Source organism: Peromyscus eremicus, chromosome 23 (genome assembly GCF_949786415.1).
Source record: "Peromyscus eremicus chromosome 23, PerEre_H2_v1, whole genome shotgun sequence".
In the NCBI taxonomy this organism is placed as follows: Eukaryota; Metazoa; Chordata; class Mammalia; order Rodentia; family Cricetidae; genus Peromyscus; species Peromyscus eremicus.
In genome coordinates this window covers 13,330,123-13,342,752 of record NC_081438.1, presented here as the reverse complement: position 1 = coordinate 13,342,752, position 12,630 = coordinate 13,330,123, and the positions used below count along the sequence as shown (strand labels likewise).

At 47.4% G+C, this 12,630-nt stretch overlaps 1 protein-coding gene across 2 annotated transcripts in view; it reads right to left on the bottom strand.

The window, feature by feature from the left end:
- Cfap251 (cilia and flagella associated protein 251) overlaps positions 1–12,630 on the bottom strand; it is a 75,612-nt gene that overhangs the window by 39,437 nt on the left and 23,545 nt on the right. For both annotated transcript variants that reach the window (XM_059249005.1, XM_059249006.1), the window contains 6 exons: positions 10,310–10,387; positions 8,688–8,738; positions 6,103–6,314; positions 2,516–2,710; positions 1,327–1,577; positions 728–879 (listed from right to left, as the gene is read on the bottom strand). In XM_059249005.1, coding sequence (XP_059104988.1) covers positions 728–879; positions 1,327–1,577; positions 2,516–2,710; positions 6,103–6,314; positions 8,688–8,738; positions 10,310–10,387 — 939 coding nt within the window. The remainder of the gene's footprint in view (positions 1–727; positions 880–1,326; positions 1,578–2,515; positions 2,711–6,102; positions 6,315–8,687; positions 8,739–10,309; positions 10,388–12,630) is intronic.

Genomic DNA, 12,630 nt, shown 5'->3' with positions numbered 1-12,630 from the left:
TCCATGCTGGGTGCCAGGATAGCTCTGATCCTTACCGGTGCTGCGTGTACAAGCCAGGCTGGAAGTGATGGGATGCCAGAGGGAAGTGGCCCCCCATGAGGACCTTCCTCCTCCCCCTCCTCCTCCTCCTCCTCCTCCCCCTCCTCCCCCTCCTCCTCCTCCCCCTCCTCCCCCTCCTCCTCACCACCACCACCACCACACCACCCTGCCACACCTGACAGAAAGGCAGACCAGGGGACAGCCAGAACCACTTTCCTGAGATCCCAAGCCCTAGTCACAGAGGGAAGGAACAGAGTCTGAAACCCTGAGGAAGGACATTGAGATCAATGAGGAGGCCGCCTTGTCAAAATGAGTGAGGAGGAAGGATGGGATACAGAGAGATGGGGGTCCAGAAACATGACAGCCAGCCCTTGGGTCTCGGGGTCCAGAAACACGACAGCCAGCCCTTGGGTCTCGGGGTCCCAGAAACACAAGAGCCAGCTCCTGGGTCTCGGGGTCCCAGAAACACAAGAGCCAGCTCCGGGGTCTGCAGAATCCAAGTCTGGAAGTTCTGAGGCCTTGCTCCTGTCTGCCTGAGGAAGCCCTTGTACCTCACCAACCCCCTCCCCTCCCCTCTGTACCGCAACCTGACTGGGATGTGATCCCATCCATATCCCCCCCCCCCCACTTTCCTCATACTCCTCGCCTCTTTGTTCGGAAAGAGCCCTGAGCAGAGGGAAGGACTCACAGCCGTCGCCAAGTAGTTGGAGTCGTGGGAGAAGCTGACGTGAGACACACTTGTTCTGGAATATTTGAAGGGCTCTGGAATTTCATTTTCTAAAGACATCGCGTCCAGAATATAAACTGTCCCCTCGGTGAATCCAGCTCCAAGCAGGGCTCCTGAAAAGACAAGTCAGAGGACAAGGATAGAAATGAGGACTTCCTTGGGGGCTGGAGAGAAGGCTCAATGGCTAAGAACACTGGCTGCTCTCGCAGAGGACCCGGGGTTCAATTCCCAGCACCCACATGCCAGATCACCACTGTCTGTGATTCCAGTTGCAGGGACCTGACGCCCATGGCCAAACATCAATGTACATAAAATTAAAAAATAAATAAGTTAAAAAAAAAAAGGACCTCCTTCATTCCAGGGGTGAGTCTGTGGCAGGCTTTGCTCAACAGCAATAAGCAAAAGAAAAAAAAAAGCCATAGAGAAAATGGGAAGAGAGACATTTGGGAAGGTCGCTACGGTATAGGTGTGTGCAAGGCGGGGGAGCGGGACAACCGGCTGGTGACAGCCCAGGGCAGGGCCCCTGTGGGTATCTTGGCCCCTGTTGACAGTGAGAGTACCTTCGGGGTTGTAGGTCAGACTCTGGACTCCAAGCCCCTTCTCGAAGGCCCTGCTGAACAGATACATCTTCTTCTCGTAGTCCCACACCTTGATCATCCCACAGACACTTCCAACCGCGATGAGGGGTTGGTACGGGTGGCAGGAGATAGCATAGACGGCATCCCTGGGCTCCACAAAGAGCTTCTCGAGTTTGGTGCCATCTGCCGTCATGTGGTACACCGTGGCGTCAAATGTTCCGATAATAAAATTCCTGTTTGCCGGAGAGAGACCCGACAGGATCAGTGTTTGCAGGGAATGGCCACACCAGCCATTCTGCTTCTAATTGCCCATGAACCGCCTTTGTCGTCTATAATTTGGTGACATTATTAACCCAACAGCTCCAAAAATATACCGCCAACATCCAACAGCCTCCATTAGCAAGTGAAAAAAGCCCACTTTTCCTCATGTAAATTGAGTCATTAAGTATGCAGATGGACAGTCAGTTGTACAATTAGCTAATCTGCACATGCAAATATTCATTTGTGTATGCAAATATGGAGTTGGGTGCACACATACAGATGTGCCTGTAAAGACTGCAAGGGTAATTAAGCAGACTCGCAGATAATTCGGTCCTGAAATGTTATGGCTACTGATTACCCAATGCCTTTAACCTCGGTGGCTAGGACAAGCTCAGCTCCAAGAAATGAGGTCACTCCACGGCCAAGGACCCCAGGCACAGTGGAGATAAGAACTGGGGGATAAAGGCCACCCAGCTTCCAGTTACTCAGGCAGCTAAGTAGTTAAAACCTTTAACTAAAAAAAAAAAAAAAAAAAAAAAAAAATCTCCAGGGCAACACAGAGAAATCCTGTCTTGAAACAAAACAAAACACACAAGTCAAGTGGTAGTGTCACAGTAGGGAGGCAGATGCAGGGGGATCTCTGTGAGTTCCAGGCTAGCCTGGTCTACAGTGTGTGTTCCGGGATAGTCCAGGCTACACAGTTAAACCCTATCTCGAAAAACCAAACCAAAAACAACCTAATACTGACTGCAACCAGCCAAGGAGAGCCACCTGTAAAACTAGGAAGGTGAACTCTCTCAACTCTATGTCCTAGGAACAAGAGGAACATTCACTGCACTGCGGTGCAAGCTGAAAGGGACCATCAGTCATTTCGGGGCCGTCCAAGTGACGACATTCATTAACGACTCACCGGACGACGAAAAGGTCACCTTTCAAAGTGCAGTCTATGGGGAGGTTGGATTTCTCGGTAGGCGGACTTGCTGGGGCCTTTGAAAAGGACAGCGTCCTTATGGCACCTAGTTTGAAGTTACTGTACCAGTTGACGACAGACAGGGTGTGGTCGTAGAACTTGATGTTGCCCTTAATGTCACCTGTGACAATGTAGCTGGAAGAGAGAAAAACACACCAGACTGTGAAACAGCACTAATGGCAGGTGCCGTTTATTGAACATCTGATTGTGTCAGGCTCTGGACCCCAGGTGTCGCCATGTTCAACAGTGGCCAACGAGGCTGCTTCTCCTGTCCCCCATTTCACATCGACATCTCCACGGCTAGAGAGTTCAAAGCCTAGTGTCGCCAGATCCGGTGGACAGACTGCACAGTCGGTCCTATTAATCTGAATCTCCGGTAAATGATGACGAATCATTTGTTATAAGTAGATAGCAAATACCACTTATACCTGGCTGGGCTCTGTGGTTAGAGTACACGGGAGCCCGGTGTGCCTGACGTAAATGGCTTGTTCTCTCACTCTCCTGGCTCCAAGGTCGGCTCCTTGCCACAGTGGGGGACAGTGATTTACAGTCACTACCACATGACCACAGATGACAATGGAGAGCGATCCAGCAGCCCGCCCTCATCACACAGGCTGGGCAGTGGGACAGCAGAACCATCATAAAGCTGCACCCGGTCATCACAAGCAAAGGCTGTGATAAAATGGCTTTTATTTCTAGTGCTCCAATCCATCCCTAGAGAGCTTTTTTTTTTTTTTTTAAGGCTTTTTAAAAAATTCTAATCACAGGGAGGAGGAAGAGTGATTTTTCTCAGATGTTATGCAGCGTGATTAAATGAGGCTTCTGATTAATAAGCCAGGCAGGTGGGCAGAGTAATTGGCTAGGACCGCGTATACTGCCCTCTGCTGGGCAGAAGCGGCAAAACTCACCCCGTGTTGGTGGAACCCTTCCCCTCCTAGTGTTCCTCAATACGGGAGAGGGGGGACCCAGGCCTGGTCTTCAAAGGCTCTAGCCCCCAGCTAACATGTCTTCTCACACCTCTGAGATGGTGACTGCATACCTCTTTGCACAGGCACGCCAGGATGCCAGGACTGCCCAAGCGCCCCTGCACCACTTATGAAACGTTAATGGGCGCAGTGAAGACGGATTGTACAGTGGCTCCAGCCACAGCGCAGGTTCGTGTCGTTAAGACGTTACATGCACTAACAGGTATAATATGTTAGTGCATGTAACAAGCAAGAACCTATTCCTGCTGGGCAGCGGTGGCGCACGCCTTTAATCCCAGAACTCAGGAGGCAGAGACAGGCTGAACTTCCGGGAACTTTCCTAACACATTAATGACGGCTGCTTTTTACCTAGGGCTCCCCAGTGTGCCAAGCAGGGTACCTGAAATCCTCATAAAAATGCCCCGGGGGATGAGCGCACGTGAGCAAGTGTACAGGTCAAAGGGCACTTTGAAAGTCAGTCCTCACCTTCCCCCCCTCTTTCACGGGTTCCAGGGACCGCACTCAAACCGCCAGATTTTCGTGACAAGTGCTTTTACGCAAACCCAAGAACTGCAATTTTACCACGATATGCAAGCTCCCGGGGTGAACACACGGAATATTAGCACTTGGGAGGCTGAGCCGGGAAGACCACAAGTTTATGGCCAGGCTGGGCTCCGGAGTGAGACCTTGTCTCAAACAGCCAAACACAAAAACATAGTTGATCTTTACATAATGTGTAGACATTATTTTGCAATCAAAATGATAAAGCTGCCGAGCAGCGGTGGTGCACGCCTTTCATCCCAGCACTCGGGAGGCAGAGCCAGGCGGATCTCTGTGAGTTCGAGGCCAGCCTGGTCTACAGAGCGAGATCCAGGCCAGGCATCAAAGCTACACAGAGAAACCCTGTCTTGAAAAACAAACAAACAAAAAATGATAATGCTATCTGAGTCCTCTTTTTTTTTTTTTTTTTGGTTTTTCGAGACAGGGTTTCTCTGTGTAGCTTTGCACCTTTCCTGGAACTCACTTGGTAGCCCAGGCTGGCCTCGAACTCACAGAGATCCGCCTGGCTCTGCCTCCCGAGTGCTGGGATTAAAGGCGTGCGCCACCACCGCCCGGCCTGAGTCCTCTTTTTAAAAATTATTTGTTGTTTTTTTTTTAAATCTTTATGTGCATGGGTATCTTGCCTACATGTATGTATGTGTGCCACATGCATGCTTGGTGTCCTTAGGGGTCAGAAGAGGGTGTTGGATCTCCTGGCAATGGAGTTATGGATGGTTGTGAGCCACCATGTGGGTGCTGAGAACCAAACTCAGGTCCTCTGCAGGAGCAGCAAGCGCTCTTAATGGCTGAGCCATCTCTCCAGCCCCTTGCGGTATTTTCTTAAATTTAAAGTATGAGATGGGTTTCATTAGCACAGAAGAAAAGGAGTGACTTTTTGTGTCACTAACACAGAAGAATTTTTAAACACAGTGTGTACCCATGAGCTTTTAAAAATCAAGTTCGGGGTCAGGCAGGGTGGTGCACGCCTTTAATTCCAGCACTTCAGAGGGATGAGGCAAAAAAAAGGCATATCTCTGTGAGTTCCAGAACAGCCTTCTACACAGTGAACTCCAAGCTAGCCAGAGCTACTCAATGAGACCCATCAAAATAATAATAATAATAATAATAATAATAATAATAATAATAATAATAATAATAAAACCTGTTAGTGCATGTAACAAGCAAGAACCTATTCCTGCTGGGCAGTGGTGGCATTTACCTTTAATCCCAGCATTCTGGAGGCAGAGGCAGGTAGATCTCTGGGAGTTTAAGGCCAGCCTGGTCTACAGAGTGAGTTCCAGGACAGCCAGGACTACACAGAGAAACCCTGTCTTGAAAACCCAAACCAAAAAGAACCCTTTCCTATCCTGAACCTCAAAGTGCTCAGTTCTCCTGCTGAGAGGCAGCTAATGTCCCTAAGTTAGCTATGGCTGTCCCCAGAAACACTCTGAGTATTTGTGACTAGCTATACAAAAGGGTCTAATAGAAAACTCAGGCATATGGAGAGAGCTGGAAGAATAGTCTTCCCCAGGGACGAACCCCTCAACTAGCCATCCAATACCAAATGCTCAGCCCTGAAATCATAACACATACAGGCAACATTATATAGACTGTGTGGGTTGCATCTACTAATTTAGGAATATATATAAATATATATATTATAATATGCAACAACAATTTTTTTTGGGGGGGGGGTTCCAAGACAGGGTTTCTCTGTGTAGCTTTGCGCCTTTCCTGGAACTCACTCTGTAGCCCAGGCTGGCCTCAAACTCACAGAGATCCGCCTGCCTCTGCCTCCCGAGTGCTGGGATTAAAGGCATGCGCCACCACCGCCCGGCTGTAACAACAATTTTTAAAAAGAGGCTATGAACTGGGGAAAGGGTAAGGGGGTACCTGGGAGGGGTTAGAGGGAAAGAGGATGTGATTGTATTTTATTTATTTATTTAATTAATTTTTAGATAAAACAGAGGTCTACAATACATGTGTCATCACCCCAGGCTCTCCTCTAATCAGGCTCCTTACTTGTCTACGGTGGTGAGGACAGTGATGCCTTCCTTCTGTAAATGGACCAGTTTACAAGGCTTGATGAAAGGAAGGGCCGGCACGGAGGAGGACGATGGCGGGTAGTGGACGTCCCAGACAACCAGCTTCCCTTCCTTCGTGGCTGACAGTATTTGCGATAACTTCAAGTGAAAGATGGACTGGCTAAATTTTCCCACGAGTTTGTTGAATGTCTGGGTTTCAAAGACAGGTTATAAGTTACAGCCAGCGGGCGGGGCGGGGGGAGCACCAAAACATGTATCGGTGTGGAGTTTTATAATGCTAGGATGAAATACAGTTAGATAAAAAAGAAGGGGAAAAAAAGGAATGACTGAAAACCCACGGGGGGATCGCAGGTTATGTGCTGTGCTCAGTTAGTTACACTGTTTAACCAAACCAATGAGTGGTTAATTACTGCTGATACCCATCCAGCGTCTCCCATGGAGGTTGTTAAATGCATAGTCTGTCATGAGCAGAGGCATGCTCTGGGTGAAAAATACAAAGCAATTACCCTGATGTCCTTTGCTAGTAAGGTATTGTCTCATCAGAAGAAATTATTTCATCCCTTCACATAAGAATACTTTGGTAAGGCCTCTTAGTCAGGGTATGCTTTGAGAAATAAATAAGGCATTTAGCCGTCTTTCTTACACAAGGTTTCAGAGGGGAAATATGGAAAGAGGGCTGGAGAGACGGCTCAGAGAGTAAGAGCATGTACTGCTCTTCCAGAGGACCTGAGTTCAGTTCTCAACACCCATGTTGGGCAGCTCACAACTATCTAGGAGTCCAGCTCCAGGGAATCTGATATCTCAGCCTCCAAAGACACCAACACTCACAGGCACATAACGCCCCCACCCACATACACTTAATTTTTTTTGGGGAGGGGGTTCCCAGACAGGGTTTCTCTGTGTAGCTTTGCACCTTTCCTGGAATTCTCTTCGGAGACCACGCTGGCCTCGAACTCACAGAGATCCGCCTGCCTCTGCCTCCCGAGTGCTGGGATTAAAAGCGTGCACCACCACCGCCCGGCACACTTAATTTTAAAATAAAATCTCTTAAAAAATATATAGAGAGAAACAAATGAGCTATGATGAAACCCTTCAGTGAAAAGGAAGAAGGAAGGAAGGAAGGAAGGAAGGAAGGAAGGAAGGGAACGCAGCAATCTATCACATAACACAGCCTATCTGCTGCCCATTGCCCTCTACAAAGAGATCCTAGTTTTGTGTCTTAGTTGGAGTTTCTATTGCTTCGATGAAACACCGTGACCAAAGCAACTCAGGGAGGAAAGGGTTTATTTGGCTTACATTTCCATATCATAGTCCATCATTGAAGGAGGTCAGGACAGGAACTGAAACAGGGCAGGAACCTGGAGGCAGGAGCTGATGCAGAGGCCATGGAGGGGTGCTGCTCACTGGCCTGCTCCTCATGGCTTGCTCAGTCTGCTTTCTTACAGAACCCAGGACCACCAGCCCAGGGGTGGTACCACCCACAATGGCTGGGCCCTCCCCCATCAACCACTAATTAAGAAAATGCCTTATAGCTGGATTTTATGGAGGCATTTTTCTCAATCAAGGTTCTCTTCCTCTAGATACATGGTAACCAAGCACTGTACCAACTGAGCTACATCCTCAGCCCTCAGTGTTGCTGGGATTTTCTTTTTCTGGTTTAGTTTTGTTTGAGACACTGTACAGTCCTGGCTGGCTTGGAACTCACTCTGTAGACAAGGCTGGCCTTGAACACAAAGATCCATCTGCCTCTGCCTCCCAAGTGCTGTGATTGAAGGTGTGTGCCATCACACCTGGCCCTCGATGTTATATCTAAAAATATCTTTGAAGGAGGAGCCTACATGAACAAGGTTATGCACTCATCAACTGAAAACATGGCACCAGCTTACAGAAACCAACTTCTATATTCCCTCAGGAGCAATGATTCACTATTTTCTAATTTGTTATTCTCTGAGACTTCATAAGATCACCAGGAGTCATAACCATTGACCATACTTCCTATGTTTTAATTCCTGAGAACACAGTCTGCAGACCGACACAATTATCTTTCCTAGGAGTGTTCATTCGTTTGGTTGGTTGGTTGGTTGGTTTGTAGTCCTGGGATTCGAACCCAGGATCAACCATCTTTCCTTGTGCCCATTCATCTCATCGTTATTCTCCCCTTTGGCAAACCTTCTGTCATACCTCTTTTTTTTCTTCCAGAGCTAAGAACCGAACCCAGGGCCTTGCGCTTACTAGGCAAACACTCTACCACTGAGCTAAATCCCCAACCCCCATATCTAACTCTTATTCTTCGTCAATATACACATGCACGTGACAAAATCTGTCCATTCTCTGGTTACCTCCTCACACCAATAACGACTTTTCCCATCACATTTGATTTTATTTTTACAATACTTCCATTATTTTTAACAAGATGATTCCTTATGGATAAAGGATCCAAGCAAAAATGTTCAAATTCTTTCCCTCCAGCTTCACATTAAGGCACAGCCCCGCCCACTGAGTCTGCACATCTGTATTTACCCTTCACAATGTCTGCCATGCAAATACGACAAGAATACTCACTTTCTCTGTTAAAACCGGGGCACTGTGAGCCAGGATACCCTTCTCTTCAAACTGAAAAGCACAGAAAAAGACGTTACTATTTAAAGACTAAGCTGCCAAAACAGGGACCCCGCGCTAGCTAGACCAGACCGAATGTGCCCAGATGGGGCCGGAGGGCTGCAGTTCCTATAGGAAGAAAGCCTGTTGCCTGGGGAATGTCTAAAAACATTGGAAAAAAAACGCAAATCTATTTAAAAACCAGGCGTGATTGTGCCTCGGTATGGCGGTTAATGCAAGTCTGAGCTCTACACTAATGAGGCTTTAAAATGAAGATAAACACCCGGAGCAGTAAATACCGCTGACAGACAGCTTTTCAACAAGTCTTTGGTTTTGCTTCGCCTTTAAAAAAAAAAAAATTTAAAGCAAGTGCATCTTGTTAGGTGTTCACGTCAGTGCCATGTATGATATTCACAATGCTGCATAGGGACCGTGCCTGTCATCCTAGGGAGACCTGCGGTCACTCCCTTCCTGCTCTGCTCAGCCTCTGACCGCCATGAATCTACTCCCTGTCTCTACGGACTTCCCTAGTCCAACGTTCCATATAAATGGAATCATACACTCCATAGCCGAATTGTGTGGCTTCTTCTTTATCTTTATTTTTCCCTTCTTCTCTTTTTTTCAGACCATGCTGGCCTCGAACTCACAGAGATGCTCTTGCCTCTGTTGCCTTAGTACTGGGATTAAAGATGTGCACCACCACACGCCGAGCATTTTGGTCACTGTTACTAGTGCTGCTGCAGGGACAAGTTAGGCAGAACTATTTGTATGAGCAGCTGCTTACAGTTCTGTAAGGCCAGCACCTCGGAACTCGGAGTCACAGTTCCTCTGTGGTCAGCTGGGGCTGTTTGGGTGTTTCTTTAATCTCATTAAATGAATGAATGAATGAATGAATGAATGAATGACATAAAAAGGTGGGGCACATGTTGTGGTACCTAGGGGAAGTAGATAGAGAAGTTGGGGGTTCCTGAAGGGAATGGGAAAGAAGAGTTGGGAATCCTGAGGGCAGGTAGAGGGGGAATTGGGGCGCATATGGTCAAGATGCATTGTTTACATGTATGAAATTGTCAATTTATTTAATGAACTATTTTTTACTTTCAAAAATTCCTTTCTGAGCCAGGCGGTGGTGGCACACGCCTTTAATCCTGGTACTTGGGAGACAGAGGCAGGTGGATCTCTGTGAGTTCCAGGCCAGCCTGGGCTACAGAGCAAGTTCCAGGACAGGCACCAAAGCTACACACAGAAACTCTGTCAAAAAAAAAAAAAAAAAAAGAAAGAAAGAAAAAAAAAAAAAAGAAAAAGAAACAAACAAAACAAACCTCTATCTTTTAGACCTATTAAATATGGTCAAATAAATATTTGCCTCATTACCTTAAAAATGTAAATGAAGTTTAATTATCTGCTTCTAATTTAATATGCTAATTTCCAATGAGACTAAGAGAAATGCCATAATTAAATCAAAATGTTTAAATACATGCTCACTTTTTCCAAAATAGATGCACTATTACTATACGATGGAACATTTGTATTCAAAAACTAAACCTACGTTTTCGTCCACAGTTGGAAACGGCTCTGCCTCTACTTACCCAGGAGTAAAAGATGGCCTGCGTCTTGCTGTTGCTCACCAGTTCTTTGTTGTTCCTGGGGTTGAAGGTGAGGTAGTTCTGCAGCAGAAGGCATGAACATGTGTTACATGAAAACGAGCCTGCAGCCGGGCGGTGGTGGCGCACGCCTTTGATCCCAGCACTCGGGGAGGCAGAGCCAGGCAGATCTCTGTGAGTTCGAGGCCAGCCTGGGCTACAGAGTGAGATCCAGGACAGACACCAAAACTACACAGAGAAACCCTGTCTTGGAAAACCAAAAAGAAAAAAAAAAAAAGAAAATGAACCTGCCTCTCGCTGCTTCAGCTGAGCGTTGCAATGAAATGATAATTTTCATTCAAATAAATAACTGAGTAGGGATAGACGTAACAATGCAAGACGTCAAACCTGGGAAGCCAAAGGAGCATTTAAATCCTGGCTGTGAAGAAAGTAGGGTAAGATGTGTTCCTTTTACAAGTTTTATCTACTATAAGTCATCACGTATAACAAGCCAAGAATAAACTACAGTCACCATTTAGTTATTCATTTATTCTTTTCTTTCCCCTTGGTGGGCAATGAACCCAGGCGTCACACATGCACTCTCCCCTTCATCCGCAGCTTCTACCCCATCACTAACAATCTTTAGTCTGCGTTCTTGGAGACAAAGGCTGACGCATGCACACTTGGGAGACTGACAGGGCCACAAGGGATCTTGGAACGGCCGTGAGGGCTGAGAAGGGAATTCCTGCCAAGACAGTATGGCGTGAGCTGTTGGCGCCCTTCCCAAAAATCAACTCTGCAGAAACTGAAGTGAGGGGAAACCGTTAGATGCAGGAACCAAACAATAACAACAGCTATGGAGACAGAAACGCCCCCCCCCCCCAAGGGCTGGAAGGTGGGAGCCTGTGTAGGGAGAGGGGACTGCAGTCTGGGGTAGTGGTGGCCTGGCACAAGATGAGGCAGGGCAAGCTGTTTCTGCCCCCACTCCCGCCCCACCCCCTGCCCCCTTGCCACAGCAATGGAAACGTGAACCACCAATGTCTGTGTTAGACTCACAGGCCAGCACACGGGCCTGGGGGTGATGTGGACTGGTGAAGTGCTTGGCCAGACCTCCCCAGGGCTGGAAACCAGCTTTTCAACAGCGCACTTTCTGGTCAAAGTGTCTTTTCTGTCAAGGAAGTTCTCTACTGAACTGCAAGGAATTTCGATACTTTTGTGTCTTTTTTCTTTTTCTTTTCCCCTGAGACAGGGGCTCACTCTGTAGACCAGGCTGGCCTGAAACTCACAGAGATCCACCTGCCTCTGCCTCCTATGTGCCAGGATTAAAGGTTACACGGTTGGCCTTCATTTAGGGGAAATAAGCCTTCAAGAATAAAAAAAAAATAAATAGTTAGGATTCGGTACATGCGCAGCTTGGGTCTAACTAACGGCTTACATCATCAGCAGGCGCTGACACAATCCCCACCTTAAAAAAGCCTGGTCTCCTTCCCCACACCCATTTTCCCTCCTAATAAAGCTCAAAAATCTAACATTGGGTTCTGCCGTGGCCCGTGACTTTTCCGCCGACCAACCAGCGCCGTATACCCATCATAAATAAATAATGAGAAATGAAGCTTGTCTCATAAAAGCATCTGCTCTTATTAGTCACTAGGAGGGAATAACCTAAATGCCCATGAACAGAGGATAAACAAGCAGTTGACACACCCAGGCACCACCAGCCAAAACTGAGAAGTTAAAAAAAGAAATCTGTGACAGGTGTCAGGAAGTAAGCTGAGTGAAAGAAATGAGGCTGGAAAGATAGCGCAGCGGGTAAACATGTCTGGTGCTCGCCATGCAAGCTTGACAGCCCGAGTTCGATCCCCGAAACCCACGTACACGTGGAATGAGCATACTGGCTCCACAGAGTTGTCTTCTGATTTCTAGGCACACAACCTCCCCCAAACACATGTGCACACAATGATAATTATTATGAAATTAAACATTAAGAAGTCAAAACTTTCCGGGGTGGGAGGCAGTCTAAAAAAAAATTTTTTTTTATATATTATGCATTGCGTGTGTGAGTGCGGGCCCTCACATGGAGGACAGAGGAACTGTATGGCTCACTCTGCCGTGAGATGCAGGGGTCCAACTCAGATCATCAGGCTTGTGTGCTAACCGCTTTTACCTACTGAGCCACGTACCAGCTCCCTTCCAGAAGTTTTATGTGAAGAGCAGTGTGCTGGTTTGAAAGAAAATGGTCCCCAAAGGGTGTGGCACTATTAGGAGGCGTGGCCTTGTTGGAGGAAGTGTGTCACTGTGGGGGCGGGATTTGAAGTCTCCTGCTCAAG